Source organism: Suncus etruscus, chromosome 12, assembly GCF_024139225.1.
Source record: "Suncus etruscus isolate mSunEtr1 chromosome 12, mSunEtr1.pri.cur, whole genome shotgun sequence".
Taxonomy (NCBI): Eukaryota; Metazoa; Chordata; class Mammalia; order Eulipotyphla; family Soricidae; genus Suncus; species Suncus etruscus.
The window spans coordinates 73,740,478-73,756,215 of NC_064859.1; the positions used below are offsets into that span (position 1 = coordinate 73,740,478).

At 32.1% G+C, this 15,738-nt stretch overlaps 1 protein-coding gene and 1 non-coding gene across 9 annotated transcripts in view; both read right to left on the minus strand.

Annotated features, from left to right (window-relative positions):
• KIDINS220 (kinase D interacting substrate 220) overlaps window positions 1-15,738 on the minus strand; it is an 89,921-nt gene that overhangs the window by 69,969 nt on the left and 4,214 nt on the right. For 4 of the 8 annotated variants that reach the window (XM_049784513.1, XM_049784511.1, XM_049784507.1 and 1 more), the window contains 7 exons: window positions 14,004-14,147; window positions 7,439-7,537; window positions 6,012-6,110; window positions 3,579-3,677; window positions 2,520-2,621; window positions 2,045-2,143; window positions 1-198 (listed from right to left, as the gene is read on the minus strand). In XM_049784513.1, coding sequence (XP_049640470.1) covers window positions 1-198; window positions 2,045-2,143; window positions 2,520-2,621; window positions 3,579-3,677; window positions 6,012-6,110; window positions 7,439-7,537; window positions 14,004-14,111 — 804 coding nt within the window. In that variant the 5' untranslated portion in view covers window positions 14,112-14,147. Of the gene's footprint in view, window positions 199-2,044; window positions 2,144-2,519; window positions 2,622-3,578; window positions 3,678-6,011; window positions 6,111-7,438; window positions 7,538-14,003; window positions 14,151-15,738 lie in introns of those variants that run through there. The other 4 variants (XM_049784512.1, XM_049784510.1, XM_049784515.1 and 1 more) reach the window with 2 other exon arrangements.
• On the minus strand, window positions 14,611-14,716 carry LOC126025185 (U6 spliceosomal RNA). Its single transcript, XR_007501229.1, has one exon. It is a non-coding gene; the product is annotated as a U6 spliceosomal RNA (small nuclear RNA).

The following is a 15,738-nucleotide window of genomic DNA, read 5'->3' on the forward strand; positions in this document are numbered from 1 at the left end:
CCTATCCGGTATGTTAACATATGTTCCAGCATCAAGAAGATCCTGTACAATCTCTGTATGACCCTCCTTGGAAGCAATCATCAAAGCAGTATTTCCATCCTTATCAGTTAAATTAACATTTGGATTCCTCTTCAAAATTTCCTTTACTGACTGTGTGTAGCCTCCTTTTACTGCCACAATAAGTGCAGTCATTGAATTCTAAAAAAAAAAAATATCAAACCAAGAAATGAATATGTAAGTAATGATGATTTATGCCATTTTCATAAAATATTTCCAAGTGGGAGACCTATTATTGTTATTTCCAATTTAAAGTTTTATAGTATAAATGACCAGACATAGACCAAAAATAGTCAGGTGAAATTATTTTCCATTTTTTTTGAATATACATTAATTCTCTGAGTCAACCGAACTTTTATGACACTGAATTCTATAAATAATTATCTGAAAATGGACTCACAATGAAAAATCCCTCTCATTAAGTATTGAAATATCAAACAGTCGACAGAATGACTCAAAAATAAACAACTTCTAAGCTACATTGTCGAAAGTACAGTGAATTCAAACAGGAACTTCTGTGTTACATACTACGTGAAATCTAGACCAACTTTCTTTATTGCTAAGAATAAATACTATTTAAGTTATAATTAAGTTACTGTCACTATTAATTGAGATGAAGGCATGCCAAACTTGCAATTGTTTTCTGAATTAGAAGCAGCAAGTATTTCTTCAATGTGTTCATTAAAATGACAAAGACCCACAAATAACAAAAAACCAACACAAATTTACCAACGATATATTCTAAGTTATTTATTATAAAATATTTCATTTTATTTTAAAACCAGGGATGCAAGATGGTACTAATACACACTAGCTATTGGAAAGATACCATATAATAAACTTGGGAAAATTTTTTTCTTCTTGGAGGAATAATGTATTTTATCTATCTTTTTTCTTTTACCTACAAAGCAAAACAATTTTAACAAAACAATATAAGGCAAGACCATTTTAGGAGATGATTTAATACAAGATAATTACTGGAAGCTAATGTTAAAATAAGAGAAAAACAAATCCTCATACTTCAAATCAATCTTATCTTTCAAAATAAATATAACCAATTTTTAAAGGGTAAATAAAAATTCAAAAAGATTAAAATCTATAGGAAAATGAATGCAAAGCAATGAATAGTTTTCCGTATTTCAATAAAAGTATTTTGTCATTCAGTGATGTAGAAATAATATTTTAAAAACTTGTCTTTCTTTTATAATTTTTATAAGACTTCACTTTTAACTCCATACAACAACAATATTCGCACAACACTAATGTATCATACATATATATATTCCTTGAAGATTAGCAACTAGTAGCTTCTACCAAAATGGAAAACAAAACAAGCTGGTTAATATGTGTCTAGAAGTATGATTAGGAATGCTTCAGTTACAATTACATTGCAGCCAGATATTGATAAGATTTAATGTTAAAGGTCCATTTCATATATATTTCATTTAACATAGACAAAAGATGATCCATTTCTCATACACAATTATTAAATAATAGTGATTTATATAAATTTAATTTCCATATATATATATATAATTTCCATATATATAACTATATATATTCTTATGATATCATGAGAGAAACAATTTAGCATGTTCTACTAGTATCCTTAGCACACTTGGTACAGGGCTGGATACATATATATCAAGAGCTCAGTAAGGAATTAATGCTCACCATTCAGTAACGTATTTAATCTTCCTAGGTATGGACCACTAATTTCTAATATATTTTAGTTTAATATAGCTGATTATTTTTTAGCTTTCAAAAACTTACGTGAATTAGCAAGAGATCCTTAAAAGCATACTTATAGTACATATTATTTGTAATATTTTTATCAAGGTACAGAAATAAATGCTTAGCTTATCTTTTCAAATGCCAATTAATAATTGCAGAAAATATTTCTAGATATAATTTAAATAAAAATGTTCTTTCTCTTAAAACTAAAATTTATTTCTACTGTAATGGTTTAAAAAGAAAAGATACTTACAGCTCCTTCTTGATCAACATCAGCTCCCATGGCTAATAAATGCCTTACACATTCCAAATGACCCTTTCGTGCAGCCCAAACCAAGGGGGTTGTTCCGTACTATTAAAACAAATAGTGAATTCAAAATTATTGTTAAAGGCATACCTAATCTACTGCACAACATTCATTTTGATAAAATTCATACATTTTAATATTACTTTGATGAAATTCATTTTTAGTATTAATTTGATTACTGTTCACACAAAGGAAAAAAAATCACATTTCTACTGTATACCCTCCTGAATTGATGATGAACTGTACATAAAATATTTCAACTAACATTCAGTGACAATTTTTCCATCATAAAATCATATAGCCTCTAGTTTTTAATGTTTCCATTGATTCTTATGTCTTATTAAATACAGAGCACATGAAAATACTTGTAACAGACTACAAAGGAGCATAATAAAAACTTGGAAAGAGCCTGCTGACTTACCTTATCAGAGCAGTTGACTTTAGCACCATTCTGTAGTAAAAGATGCACTATATCTGCATGACCTCTCCCGGCAGCCCAAATGATTGGGTAAACACTGTACTGCTGGGGGAGAGGTGGGCAGGTGGGAGGAAGGAAATTTAAAAGTTTAGGGAAAAAGGAAGGGAAGGTGGGAGGTAGGGGGGAAGAGAAAGAAAAAAAAAGCTTTTAGAAAACACATTTTCTAGGAAAAGTAACAAAGAAAAACAAATGTTTTAAATACAAAACAGTATTACTAAAAATCATTTCTGATTATTCCTTTAAAAACATACTCTAAAACATACCAGGCAACTTAAATATGCTCAGTCTTAAGAAGGTGTGTATTATGAGCATATGGATATTTACAGATTTAACACAATCAGCTCACAGGAAAGCCTAACCTAATAAGATAAATGTGAAGCCCTTCTTATCTGTATTCCCATTGACGTATAATTGATAGATAATATATGAAGATCAGTACAACATAATAATCTATATATATTATGAAAGAATTTTCCCTTTCAATAAGAAATTTTTTAATCTATAAACTGAGACAAGTGTTTGGCAAGGAAGTTATACATGTATATATCAACTATAAAAATGTACAAAAATGGTATTGATAACCATTATGTTAGTAATGTTATGTTAATAATATATAACAACAGAAAATAAACTATTTTAATATTTCTTCTGAAGTGTTATGCTCTTTAATGGGAAGTTTTAAAATTATAATAGGATTATAATAGTGTTAAAGTTGATGACATCGATATGCAAAGTTAATGAAATGTCCCCTCCCACCAAAGTGCCCAGGACTCTTCACTAATGACCCTTTGTTATGCCTGATCCAAATCTTCATAAAATGTTAAGGCAGTTATAGATGACATTTAAGCTTAAGAAATAACTAATTAATACAAACTAAGAAAGAACATTATGCATTATCTTATAAATCTACATTATTTCTATCCATTATGGTGCCTAAAAACTTAAAGTACTTCCTAAGAGAACTTTCTTCTTGCAACAAATAGAGTATTTGTTAATGCTTACCAGACCAGTGACACTGGGATTGGCACCATGAGAAAGAAGCAACTCTACTACCTCTGTACGCCCTTTATAACATGCCCACATAAGTGCTGTCCATCCTCCCTAGAGAAATAAAAGGGGAAGAAAGATAAACATAAAATTTAAAAATGAAGCTCTTTTCACAATAATCTAAATGCCATCATTAGATGAAGGCAATTCTATGTAGTTACAGACTCTCAAGCTCCTACAGAAATATACAGACAGTTGCACCTAACATGAATCAGTTCTCTTACTTCTACAATGGTGAGTCTTGTACTATATCACAGAAACTGAAATGGAGAGCTCTCATGTTGACTCTAGCAAATTTCCAAGATTTTGTTTAGCTGTTTAAAAGTTCTTCCCGAAAAATATTCTTCTCTTTTCACAAGTTCAGATATTTCCAAGGAGGGATTCCAGAAATCATCTTCAATTCTGTAATTGAATGCATCCTACAAATCCCATATCATAATATCTCTTGCTAAGAAGGAAATTTTAGGCAGGGAATGTTGCTCAGCAGCAGAATATAGAATATGTATCTCCCTCTGTATGGCTTAGGTTTGATCTGGCACAAGGGAAAAAATGGCAATGGGATATATAAAAATTACGATTTCTAGGAATGCTAATATAAGTATAAATTAAGGGAATGATAACTACCTTTTTCTAAATTATAAGGCCAATTTTTATGTTAGCTGCAATGGAACTCAATAAGGAAACTAATCAAATTATATCAAAATGAATGATTTCTTTCTCTTATCAAATTAGTATTTGGAACAAACCTTATTTGGTTCTAAGGATGTCAATAGTTTAATCCTTCTGATTCTATTTCATTAATTTTTATTGCATAAAGCTAGACACAAAGAACCTCTCAGTGTTAAAATAAATAATTATTTTAGGGAAATACTAATAAAGATAAAATTTTAAATGTTTAAGAAATCACTTCTGTATGAATTTTAGTGTCCTCACACTTTAAAGAGTATACTTTATATTTCCTAATCCCTTTATAAACATATATGGAAGAATGACACAGAAGAAATGCCTTTTGAGTAAGGCAGGCCTGGGTTCGAACTTATCTAATTACTTAATACCTCAGTGACTTTGGAAATAATCTTCAAACTGAGTCTTCAAATCAATTTATGACTAAATCAATTTTTGCCTATTGATTGTTACCATAAGTCAATTGATGATAGAGACGTAATAATCCAGCTAAACATGTTAAGCTTTGAATAGGTTTCTGATACATTAATTTAGCTGATAAACTGATATGAGTACACTTAAAATATTAAAATTTGATTATTATTTGCACTTTTTCTTTATGTATCAGTAAAATAAAAACTTCACATTTTGTTCTGACCTGCCATATCCCTTCTGTACTGACATTATCTTCTTTCCCTAAATTTTTATAGCAATGTATTTTAGTATTTTTTCAGAAATATGTGGCAAAAATGTTCAATAATTTTCTACAAAAATGATAACACCCATTTCATTACATTTTAATATAAGACAAGTATTATTAATAACCTTGTAACAACATTGTTTAAATAAAGTAATTAAAAAAGAATATAAGACAAGAATGAGAAAAGCACCATAAATTATAAAATACAATATAACATTAGACCAAGATCGTGAAATACTTCAGTTTCTTTAAAAATGAACCAGAGAGATAGTACAGCAGGTAGGATATTTGCATTATTCTGGGTTCAACCTCCTGTGCTAAATCACTGGTACTATATATGATTCCCTAGAAGTGATCCCTGAGAACAAAGCAAGAAGAAATTCCTAGGCCCTGATGGGCCCAAAACAAACAAAACAAAACAAAAATATCAAAACAAAATCAGGACTACCTGTACTTTATGTCAAGTATCAAATACAAAGCAATATATCTTTTTGATACTGAGGTAAATTATTCTTAACTTAAATTCATTGTTAAAATTAAGTCTAGAAAAGGCTAAACATTGTACAGTACAAATAAATCAAAACTAATTCCTTTCTTCAAATTATTCTTCCAATAGATGCCACGATCAACCATGAGCAAAATCTTGTTAAACTTATAATATGCACATTTAAAAAAATAACACTCTTAAATTTATATTTTTCTGAAAAGTATAATCTAAACAACTAAAATATTTTAAAACTATTTTCCTCTCAAAGAAAACAAAATTCACAAGTCTAAAACATTGACATATTAGGCATAATGAGCTTCTTTTAATACTACTTTAGAATTTTAAAATCTGAAAATAGCTAAAAGAGATAAGTTACCTAGGTTTAAAACATTTGAGAGTCATTTTAACCTCCAAGTTAAAATCCTAAAAATACCATCATATCATCTCCCATATAAAAATGAAAAATTTTACATATGTGAATTACTATTAATAAGATTCCCACTAAGTAATAGCATAAAAAGAAAAGATATATATATACCATGTCTCGGTGTTCCAGGTTAACCTCGCATTTAAGCAGTTCTTTCACAATGTGCACATGTCCTTCTTTAGATGCTGATATAAGTGCTGTCCAGTTATCCTTGAACACAAAGACACGGTGTTAACATTTCAAAACCAAAAAATACATTCTAAAATTAGAAAAAATAAATTCAATGTACACACCAAATAATCGTACCAAACTGACATGACTTAATCCAGACTAAACTACTCTAAAAGAACAGTGAAGCAAAATTATGTTTAGAATGTAGTTGTCTAGTGTATCACTATATGGTGAAGTAAGAGTCTCACTACTCCTTATTTAGAACTTCTAATCTCTGTGTGTGGTGTTTTTGGTTGTGTTCTTTTTTTGTTTTTGTTTTTAGCTTTTCTTTTTTCTTTTTTTTTTTAAAGAAAACCGATGACTAACTAAGCCTCAAAGTTAATCCTTCTGGTTAACAATTACTATAAATTGAAACTAAAGAGTCTTTAATCATATTTAGGAGTACACACAGGCGATTAAAGTGATCCCACATGATTAAGACAGGGCTCATGGGTGGGTCTTAATTTAGTCTGGTCCAACATAAGCCCAGTCTGGAAACATCCACATCTGAGAACTCCTAACCCTAATCACATCCTACTAGTTCCAGACATATTTTCAATCTAAAAATGCAAAATTAACACACAGAACAGGGGAACTCCCTCATGCATTTTAATGAGACCCTTTGGAGGCACAAATGACGGTTCTATGAAACTCCTCTGGGAGTGCTAGACCATTAACCTCACTAAGGTTTTTCAATTTATATATATAAAAAAAGATATCTTTTCTGGGAAACAGAAGGAGAAAATTTATGCTTCTTGGAATAGTGCTTTATGCCTCAAAATATATGTCAAAAGGAACCATCACATCTTAAATTTATATATTTTTGCTCATTTGTTTTTGTTTTGGGGTTACACCAGTTATTCTCCAGGCTTTACCATCCTCAGGGTTCACTCCTGAAAGGGCTCTGGGGTCCATATGTGGTGCTAAGGATCTAATCTGGGTCAGCTGAATGCAAGACAAGTGCTTTACCCACTGTCATATCTCTCCTGCACTGACTCTTACCTTACATAATGATATTTATATTAAGTTACAATTAAAAGATTGAAAATATAGTATACATACTAGGCAGGCAATAATTTTATGCACAATTGCTTCCTTATTTAGCCACTGAAATCTATACATAGAAAACATAAAGAGCTAAAGCCTTTTACTGAAAGTACAAATTTTTCTCCACTATTACCTTTAACTTTAACATTAACTTAGGATATGTATAGTTGAATGTATTTGAAAAAACAATATGTATTCTATTATTTTTGAATCACTTTTTAAACCCAGGATAATTGAGAAGTTGACCACAAAAGAGACAGATGAATTATTTCGATAAATACCAAGTCTTCCAGATTGCAATTGGCTCCATTCTTAATTAATTCTTTCACTATTTCCAGATTCCCCTGCTCAGCAGCTATCATCAATGGAGTCTGGCCGCACTAGAAAATATAAGAGAGGATGTGTCACGATGCTATACTTTCACTGAAACACTACCGGTAAATACATTCCATTTATATTTTAGGCTAGTATTTAAGCACTCTTTTTAGTATTTGTTTAATTTACAAGCACACTTAAGTCTTAAGTTTTCAGTCTACGAATTTTTTTTTAATTTTTATTAAGACCAATGTGAATTACAAATCTAGTTTTTAGTCTACTAATTCTATAAAAGTCAAAGAGAAAGTAAAATCTGTTTATTAAACATAGCATTTTTTCAGCAACTTCATTAAAAATAAGTAAACATGGTAAAAAAAAATAAAAGTACAAAACTAAATATCCAAGCTACACATCATGAAACCCAAACTTTAACAACTAAACATAAAGTTGCCTGCTATAATTGCCGGCTATGGTGGAGTGGTGGTGGTGGTATGGATGAACTCTAGAAACATTGGTAGAGGGAGATTAACATTGGTAGTGAAATTGAAGCTGAAACATGGTATGTCTAAAACTTAACTGATTAACTTTGTAAATCAAAATGCTTTAAAAAATTTTTAAATAAGTAAAACTGCATAAAAGACTGAAAAATTATCAAAATGTATATATAAAAGTCCAAGAGTCTTTAATAATACAAGTAAATGTAATAGAAAAGTTGCTTTAATAATATTAATTTAATAATATTGAATACATATATATGGTATCTTACTAAAGGGGAAACAATAAATAAAGACAATGTAGGTGTTATTAATAAGATACTTTTTTTTTAAGCTTCCCAGTTAGGATTTTTAATTTATCACACTAAATTTTCTTCTAGTTATCTCAGTAGCCTAGGCTGTGCGAAGAGTGAGTCACAGTTAGAGAAGAAAACAGTTCCTTGGCACTAAGATAGCAGAGTGGGGTCTGGCAGCTCAGTCCTGAATCCAGTAGCAGCACTCACCCACCCACCACCACCACCACCACCACCCACAACCTCTACTACAAGTGTGCTTCCCAGAATATCATTTGCCATGTCACCAAGACATGGTATAGGTTGAAATGAGGGGTTTATTAACAGTGACAAAACTAAAGGTGCTAAGTGAAGGGGAAAAACAATACAAAAATTAAAGGTTAAGTATACAAACATTTATTTAAGAACCTACTAACCGACCAAACAGATATATGACTACTAATAGTAAGCTAGACAAAGAGGGGACCACCTACTCTAGCAGCCCGGGGAATGATGGTGGGGTATATGGGTTGCAGAAAGGGAACTGGGATGGGGGGAGGACAAATTTGGTGATGGGTATTCCCCTGATTCAATGTTAATAATATGTACCTAAAATAGTACTGTGAAAGATATGAAACCCATTATGATCACAATAAAAAAAAAAAAAAAAAAAGAACCTACTAGCCATGGATCTATGTATGTGGGGGAAAATATCCAGGATATTTTTAAATGGTAATTTGACACCATTTCTCTATTTAGCCTAACCTCCCACTACTCATTTGGAGAAGAATCTAAATCTTCACTGCAACGTAGAAAAGCCCTGAATAATGAAGAGATTGCAGCAAACAAGTTCACCTGGATACTTTCTCTGTTGGTTCCTTAATGCCTATACTAGTTTGAACAAAGTACAGAAGTAAACTGCCTTAATACAATCTTATATAATGAATATGTAGCAATCACCTGTCATTCAACTAGGGTCATGAGGGGATGAGGTATTGTGCATACATATATTTTTCCAGGTGAAAGTTTATCCTTTAAGTATTAAATTTGATTATGACTTTTATGGCAAAAATTATTCTAAAAAGCAATGCCTGCATTGCAACTTGTCAAACAGATTAACTTAAATATTATTTTTATGATTCTGAGTCATAACTACAGACATCAATTATTATACCATGTCTGAATCTGCCAACTCTTTAACATGCTCTCCAACACAATTTCTCCTTTCTAACAAACTGAGATAAAAGGTGGAATATCTAAGTTGTTGGCAAAAATGGAAAGTAAAGCCAATTACTTCTGAATACATAAACTAGAAAATGCATGATTTTCATCAGAGATTTCCAGCTAGTTATTTCAAAGACAGAGGTTTTCTGTTTACTTTTGAGGTCATAGATCAGCGAGTTCACAGACATGTGTTTTTCTTGAGTATTAGAAAAAATAAGATGGAGGAATATAATTACCTATAACAAACTTCATGAAATAGAACAAGCCAAATAAAGGCTTGGAAAGTCATAACTTTCTCTTATAGAAACTATTAAATATCTGCCCTGCATACAGTGACAAGACTTCGTCAAGGAAAACTAACAACAAAACATATCGTTCTACCTCACAAGAAGAAATAATCTTGCAACACCACACTGACTAAGTCTCCCAGGAAAGCTCTATAATTAGACTAACCTGGTGACTATGTGCCTTTCTTTCTATGCCCACTATGTTAGAGCTGTATCACAACCAAGCCCATGTCCTATCTTGAATATGAATCTTACTGCTTGTTTCTGTATTTCTTTGCTAGCCTATTTCCGCTCTGGGAAGTCTGTGTTATCTCTTAAACATGTACTTCTCTCATACTCTCCCCACATCTTTTTAAATAAGTTTCAATAAAATCTATCTTGGTTCAAAAACAAACAAAAAAGGCATAAGACATTACTTCAGCATAGTAAGAAAGGGTCAAGAGGGCAGAATCTAGAGCCTGGGAAGACATCCTGAGCTATCACAATAACTAGGAACGGCTTGACCAGTTTGTTATTTTTTTGTTTGTTTTTGTTTTCTTAAAAGCCCTTCATTTAAGTTGATTGTCACTGTATAAGAGTTGTTACACTCTGTCCAAAGCAATTTCTTTTTTCTTTTTCTTTTTTTTTTTTTTTTAAGAATCTCACTGGAAATTCTGTAGGCATTATATTTAATCTGTGTAATGATGCCTAGATGAACTAGAGCACAACAGGTAATGAGACCCTCCTTCCTTACTAGTTATACTTTGGGAGGTCTATATTGAAAAAACTTTTTAAGTATTTATTTTTTTATATTAAATCACAATGAGATACATAGTTACAAAGTTCTTCATGATTTTCAGTCACACAACATTCCAATACTCATCCCTTCACCTGTGCACATTTCCTGCCACCAATGTCCTCAGTTTCCCTCCCATCCCCACCCCAATCTGCTCTATTACAGACATTTTTCTTGTCTTTCTTTCTTTCTCTTTCTATTCCATTGTTTCTTTTAGGGACTGTGCTTTGCAATACTGTTACTGAAAAGGTATCGTGCATATCACTTTGCATCCTTTCCGTACTCAGTGTCCAGAGTGACCATTTCCAATTATCATTGTTATAGTGGTCCTTTCCTAGTCCTAAAAGCACTCCACTTCTTTCCTGTGACAACTTCCTACCCTGGACCCCCCTGGCCCTTGTTTCTCTTCTGTTTGGGCATTATTACCAAGTTTTTTTTTTTTTTTTCAGAAATTCACAAATGAGTGTGATCATTCCATGTCTGTCCCTTTTGCTCTGACTCATTTTACTTAGCATGTACTCTCCATGTCCATCCATATATAAGTAAATTTAATGACTTCATTTTTCCTAATGGTGGCATAGTATTCCATAAGCAGATGTTCCTTTATCCATGTGTAGATGTTTCTTAATCCACCAAAGCAATTCTTAACAGACAGACCTTTTATAGTTAATCTTAAAATAATACAAACCCAGGCACACTGAAGTAAACATTGTGCACCATTTGAAGTTCCCTAGAGCAGGTACCACACTTATCAGCTTTCAAGAAAAGTATGATTTAAAAAAAAAAAGGCATTTACTAATTTACTATTATTCATCTTTTTTTTTGGGGGGGGGGTCACACCTAGCAATGCTCAAGGGTTACTCCTAGCTCTGCGCTCAGAATTCGCTCCTGGCAGGCTCGGATGACCATATCGGATACTGGGATTCGAAACACCAACCTTCTGCATGCAAGACAAACGCCTTACCTCCATGCCATCTCTCCAGCCCCTAATCATCTTATTTTTAATTTCCAATTCTTAGGTAATTTTATTTCTGTCTAGCTTTTATTAAACCTAAAGAGCCATTATCCTTTAAAATAAAGTTTACTTTTTTAAACTACCATCTTAGTGTTCCAAATATGTTGATATTTTACTAAAAATTGCTTCTAGAATCAATTATTTTACAACAATGAACAACCTCCAATTAGAAAATTATAAATTATGCTTTATGAATAATCTCATGTTTATAACAACTATTGACTGTTCATAATGTATATCATTATGCAAAGATGCCAGATAACCAGTATATTTTGTTCAACATAGAAACATTGAAAATACAGTCACGTATAACATTAGAAGAACTTCTGGAAACTAAGAGAAAGATGACAGAATTAATATTGCATGTTAAAAAACCTATAAATCAGGATGTGTCACAGTAATATTCCTCACAGAGATCATATACAAATTGTAATGAACTAAGATATAAAAACAGTTAGCACAATATTTGCATAAATATTCAGGATAAACATTAGGCACATAATATTATTTCAATAATAAAACTTCTGAGTGGGGGGCTGGTGAGGTGGCGCTAGAGGTAAGGTGTCTGCCTTGCAAGCCCTAGCCAAGGAAGGACCGTGGTTCAATCCCCCAGTGTCCCATATGGTTCCCCAAAGCCAGGGGCAATTTCTGAGCATTTAGCCAGGAGTAACCCCTGAGCATCAAACGAGTGTGGCCCAAAAAACCAAAAGAAAAAAAAAAACTTCTGAGTGAAGATTTCCTTAATGGCAGTCATTATTCAATAAAAGTACCCTGCAGCAAAAATAATGAAGTAATTTTATTATGCAATTTAATACAAATGTTTTAATATTTACATACCATGTTAATAGTACTAATTATAATAGTTAGAAGAGAGAAAACCTAATGTATACCCAAGTATACATTCAATGTCATATTATTCTGCCTTAAAAAGGAAGGAAAGCAGGGCAAAAGAGGCAATAAAATAGGAAGGTCACTTGATTTGCATGTGGCTGACCAGGTTTGAGTACCCTGTATGGTCCTCGAGCCCATCGAGGAGTGATCCCTGAGTGCAGAACTAAAAGGAAGCTTTAAGCACCACCAGGTATTGCCCAAACACACACACACAAACACACACACACACAGACACACGCACACACGAAGGAAACTATGTCACATACAGCACATATAGCATGAATGAATCGTGAAGGCTAGTAAAATAAGGCAGTCACACAAAAAGACAAATACTGTGTATTTGGTGCCTAGGGAAGTTAAGTTCATAGTGACAATAAAAAGAGTAGCGCCAGAAGTAGGAGTTGGAGACTTAAGGGGAGTTGTTTAAAGTATGTTTCATCTTTTATTGCTTATTATTTTAGTTTTGGGACCATTTCCAGTGGTGATCAGGGCTTACTTCTGGTTCTGTGCTCACTCCTGGCAGATTTGGGGCCTTATGGGTACCAAGGATCAAATGAAGTTGGCAGAATGCAAGACAAATACCATCCCCACTATACTACTACTTCAATCCCCAGTCTAGAGTGACACTTGAAAATATTCTGGAAGTATTTCACAATAATGAGAACTACTTAACACTATTGAACTGTATACTAAATAATTATTGTTATGGTTAATTTTATATCTGTCATTTAAAAATTCATTAGGAAGTTTACTATTTTAAAAAATGCTATAACTTAAATGTCCATGTTGAATATCAATACTTTATTTACTTGTATTACCAAAGAGAAACATTTGTTAATGAAATTAACAAATTTATAAAATTATAAATATATATTCCTTATTATATTAAACAAAGCATATAGTATATTTAAATGCATGTTAATAGAGTCTTTAGAGGCCAGAGAGTTAGCACAGCGGTAGAGCATTTGCCTTGCACTCGGATGATCCAGGACGGACCTGGGTTTGATTCCTGGCATCCCATATGGTCCCCCGAGCCTGTCAGGAATAATTTCTGAGCACAGAGCCAGAAGTAATCCCTGAGTACCGCAGGGTGTGGCCCAAAACCCCAAAATATAAATAAATAGAATCTTTAAAATCTCAAGGCATATGGGCTGGACAATTCAGAAAAATAGTTGGGACTCCATTCAAGAAAATATTTCTAAACATATTTTTTGTCTGGTTAATGCATTTGTAAAAAAGACTGTGCCTAAAAATAATCTAAAGCTTCCCAGAACCACTTAGAATATTAATAATAAAGCTTCCTGAATACTGATTATTCCATCTAAGTAAAGTCAACTGTACAATCTAGTCAGCCATTTGAAAAGATTAAATGTATCTTCCCACTGCAAACAAAAATAAAAAGAATCTGCAATGACTAAGAGTAAGAAACTATTATAATTTCTTACAGCATTACTACAATGGGTGGGCATTACATTTTCTTATTATATCCTGATCCTTAGCACAGTACATTATACATATACAGTAGTCAAAAATTGACTATGAAAAGAACTTAAATTTAAAATCTTGGTCTTACCTCATTTCTTTCATCTACATCTTTGCATTTTTCAAGAAGAGCTTTCAGAGCAGGAATATTTTCTTCTTCTACATAATTTATTACACTCTGTGATATTAGAACTGACATTTTCACAGAATATTCTAACTTCCTTTATTTCAATACCTGTTAAACACATAGTAGAAAAAAATAATTTGTGATTAAGAAAAAAACCAAAGTTATTATAACTATATTATTGTCATTCTTCATCGTAAACATGTGTTTTACTGAAAGAAATGAAAACAAGAACCCATAACTCAGCTGTGAAAATGGTGTCCCCTCTCTTAACGAGTTTCATATTTATGTAAATCCTAACCCAGCTGAATCTTAAATTCCAGATCCATCCCCTATATCAGTGTTTCTCATCCGTCCTCAGATGTGGCCCTATCTTTTCCTTCTATTTGGCACCCATGTTTTATCATTTGGCCCTTGGTCTCATGTCATACCCCTTAATCATTTATGCAACCTTTACTGGTGGTCCTTGGATTATATTACCATGGAAATTTTTGCCATATGGACTGCAGTTATCAGTACCCTGCTATTTTAATAAACTCAGTATTTCTAGTAGTTTTGGGTGGACTATTTTTTTTTTAATATGGAACGCTTCCCTTATTTGTGTGTCATCCTTGTGCAGGGCCATGCTAATCTTCTCTGTATCGCTCCAATTTTAGTATATGTGCCGCAGAAGTGAGCACTTTGGTGGAGTTTTTAAGGATTTTTCATTTATATCATTCACAAATACTGATAGTTTCAATTCTTTTTCTAATTGAGTCTTTTTCTGGCTAGCATTTCCAAAACTATGTTGAAAAGATGTGGTGAGAGTAAACATTCTTTTTCCATTCCAGATAAGGAAACAGCTTTCATTATTCCTATTGTATATGATGTTAGTAATGGGTTTGCCATATAAAACCACTATTATGGTAAGGTATATTCCTTCAATTTCCAGCTGATGTTTTTTTTATCAGAAATTGATGTTGACTCAATTTTTGGCATCTTCTGATATTACCATGTGATACATACATTAATAATTATACTTATAGTAATTGATTTGTACTTGTTGAACCATCCAGGGGTGAATTCTACTTATCATAATCAATAAATCTCTTGGTGAATTGTTAGACTCAAATGGCCAAAATTTTGATTAATTAACTTGCATCTACTAGGATGGTTATTGTATACTTTTATTCTTTCTGGGCCTTTACATTTACTATTTTCTTAGTTTATGAAGCCCACACACACTCCATATACATATTCAGCAGATTCTATCATTCTTAAAAATGTGTATCTAATATCTTATACTCCTGGATATTTTATACTTTTTTTAGCTGACTATCCTTCTTTAGCTTCTTTAGCTTAACCCAGTATTCCTCCACATCCTGTATAAATATCTAAAACTAGACTCAACTTTCTATTATATTCTTATATACTTCTCCCTAAACAGTAGGTTATTAAAGCATCATACTATTAGTATAATTGCCTATAAAATAAAAGTTGAGGGAAAGAAAAGTAATAATTGATTATTAGAAACTGGTATGGCCTGCAGAGCTTGAATCTCAAGTGTTCTTCTGTGAACATTAAACAATTTCACAAAAATGAGATAATATCACTCTGTAATCATGAGGCCTGGACAAAAACAAGAAACCTTGGAAATCATACTCAAACAAGAACATGAATATCCGACCTTCAGCTTCAATTCTACTTCAAAAAGTATTTCTGA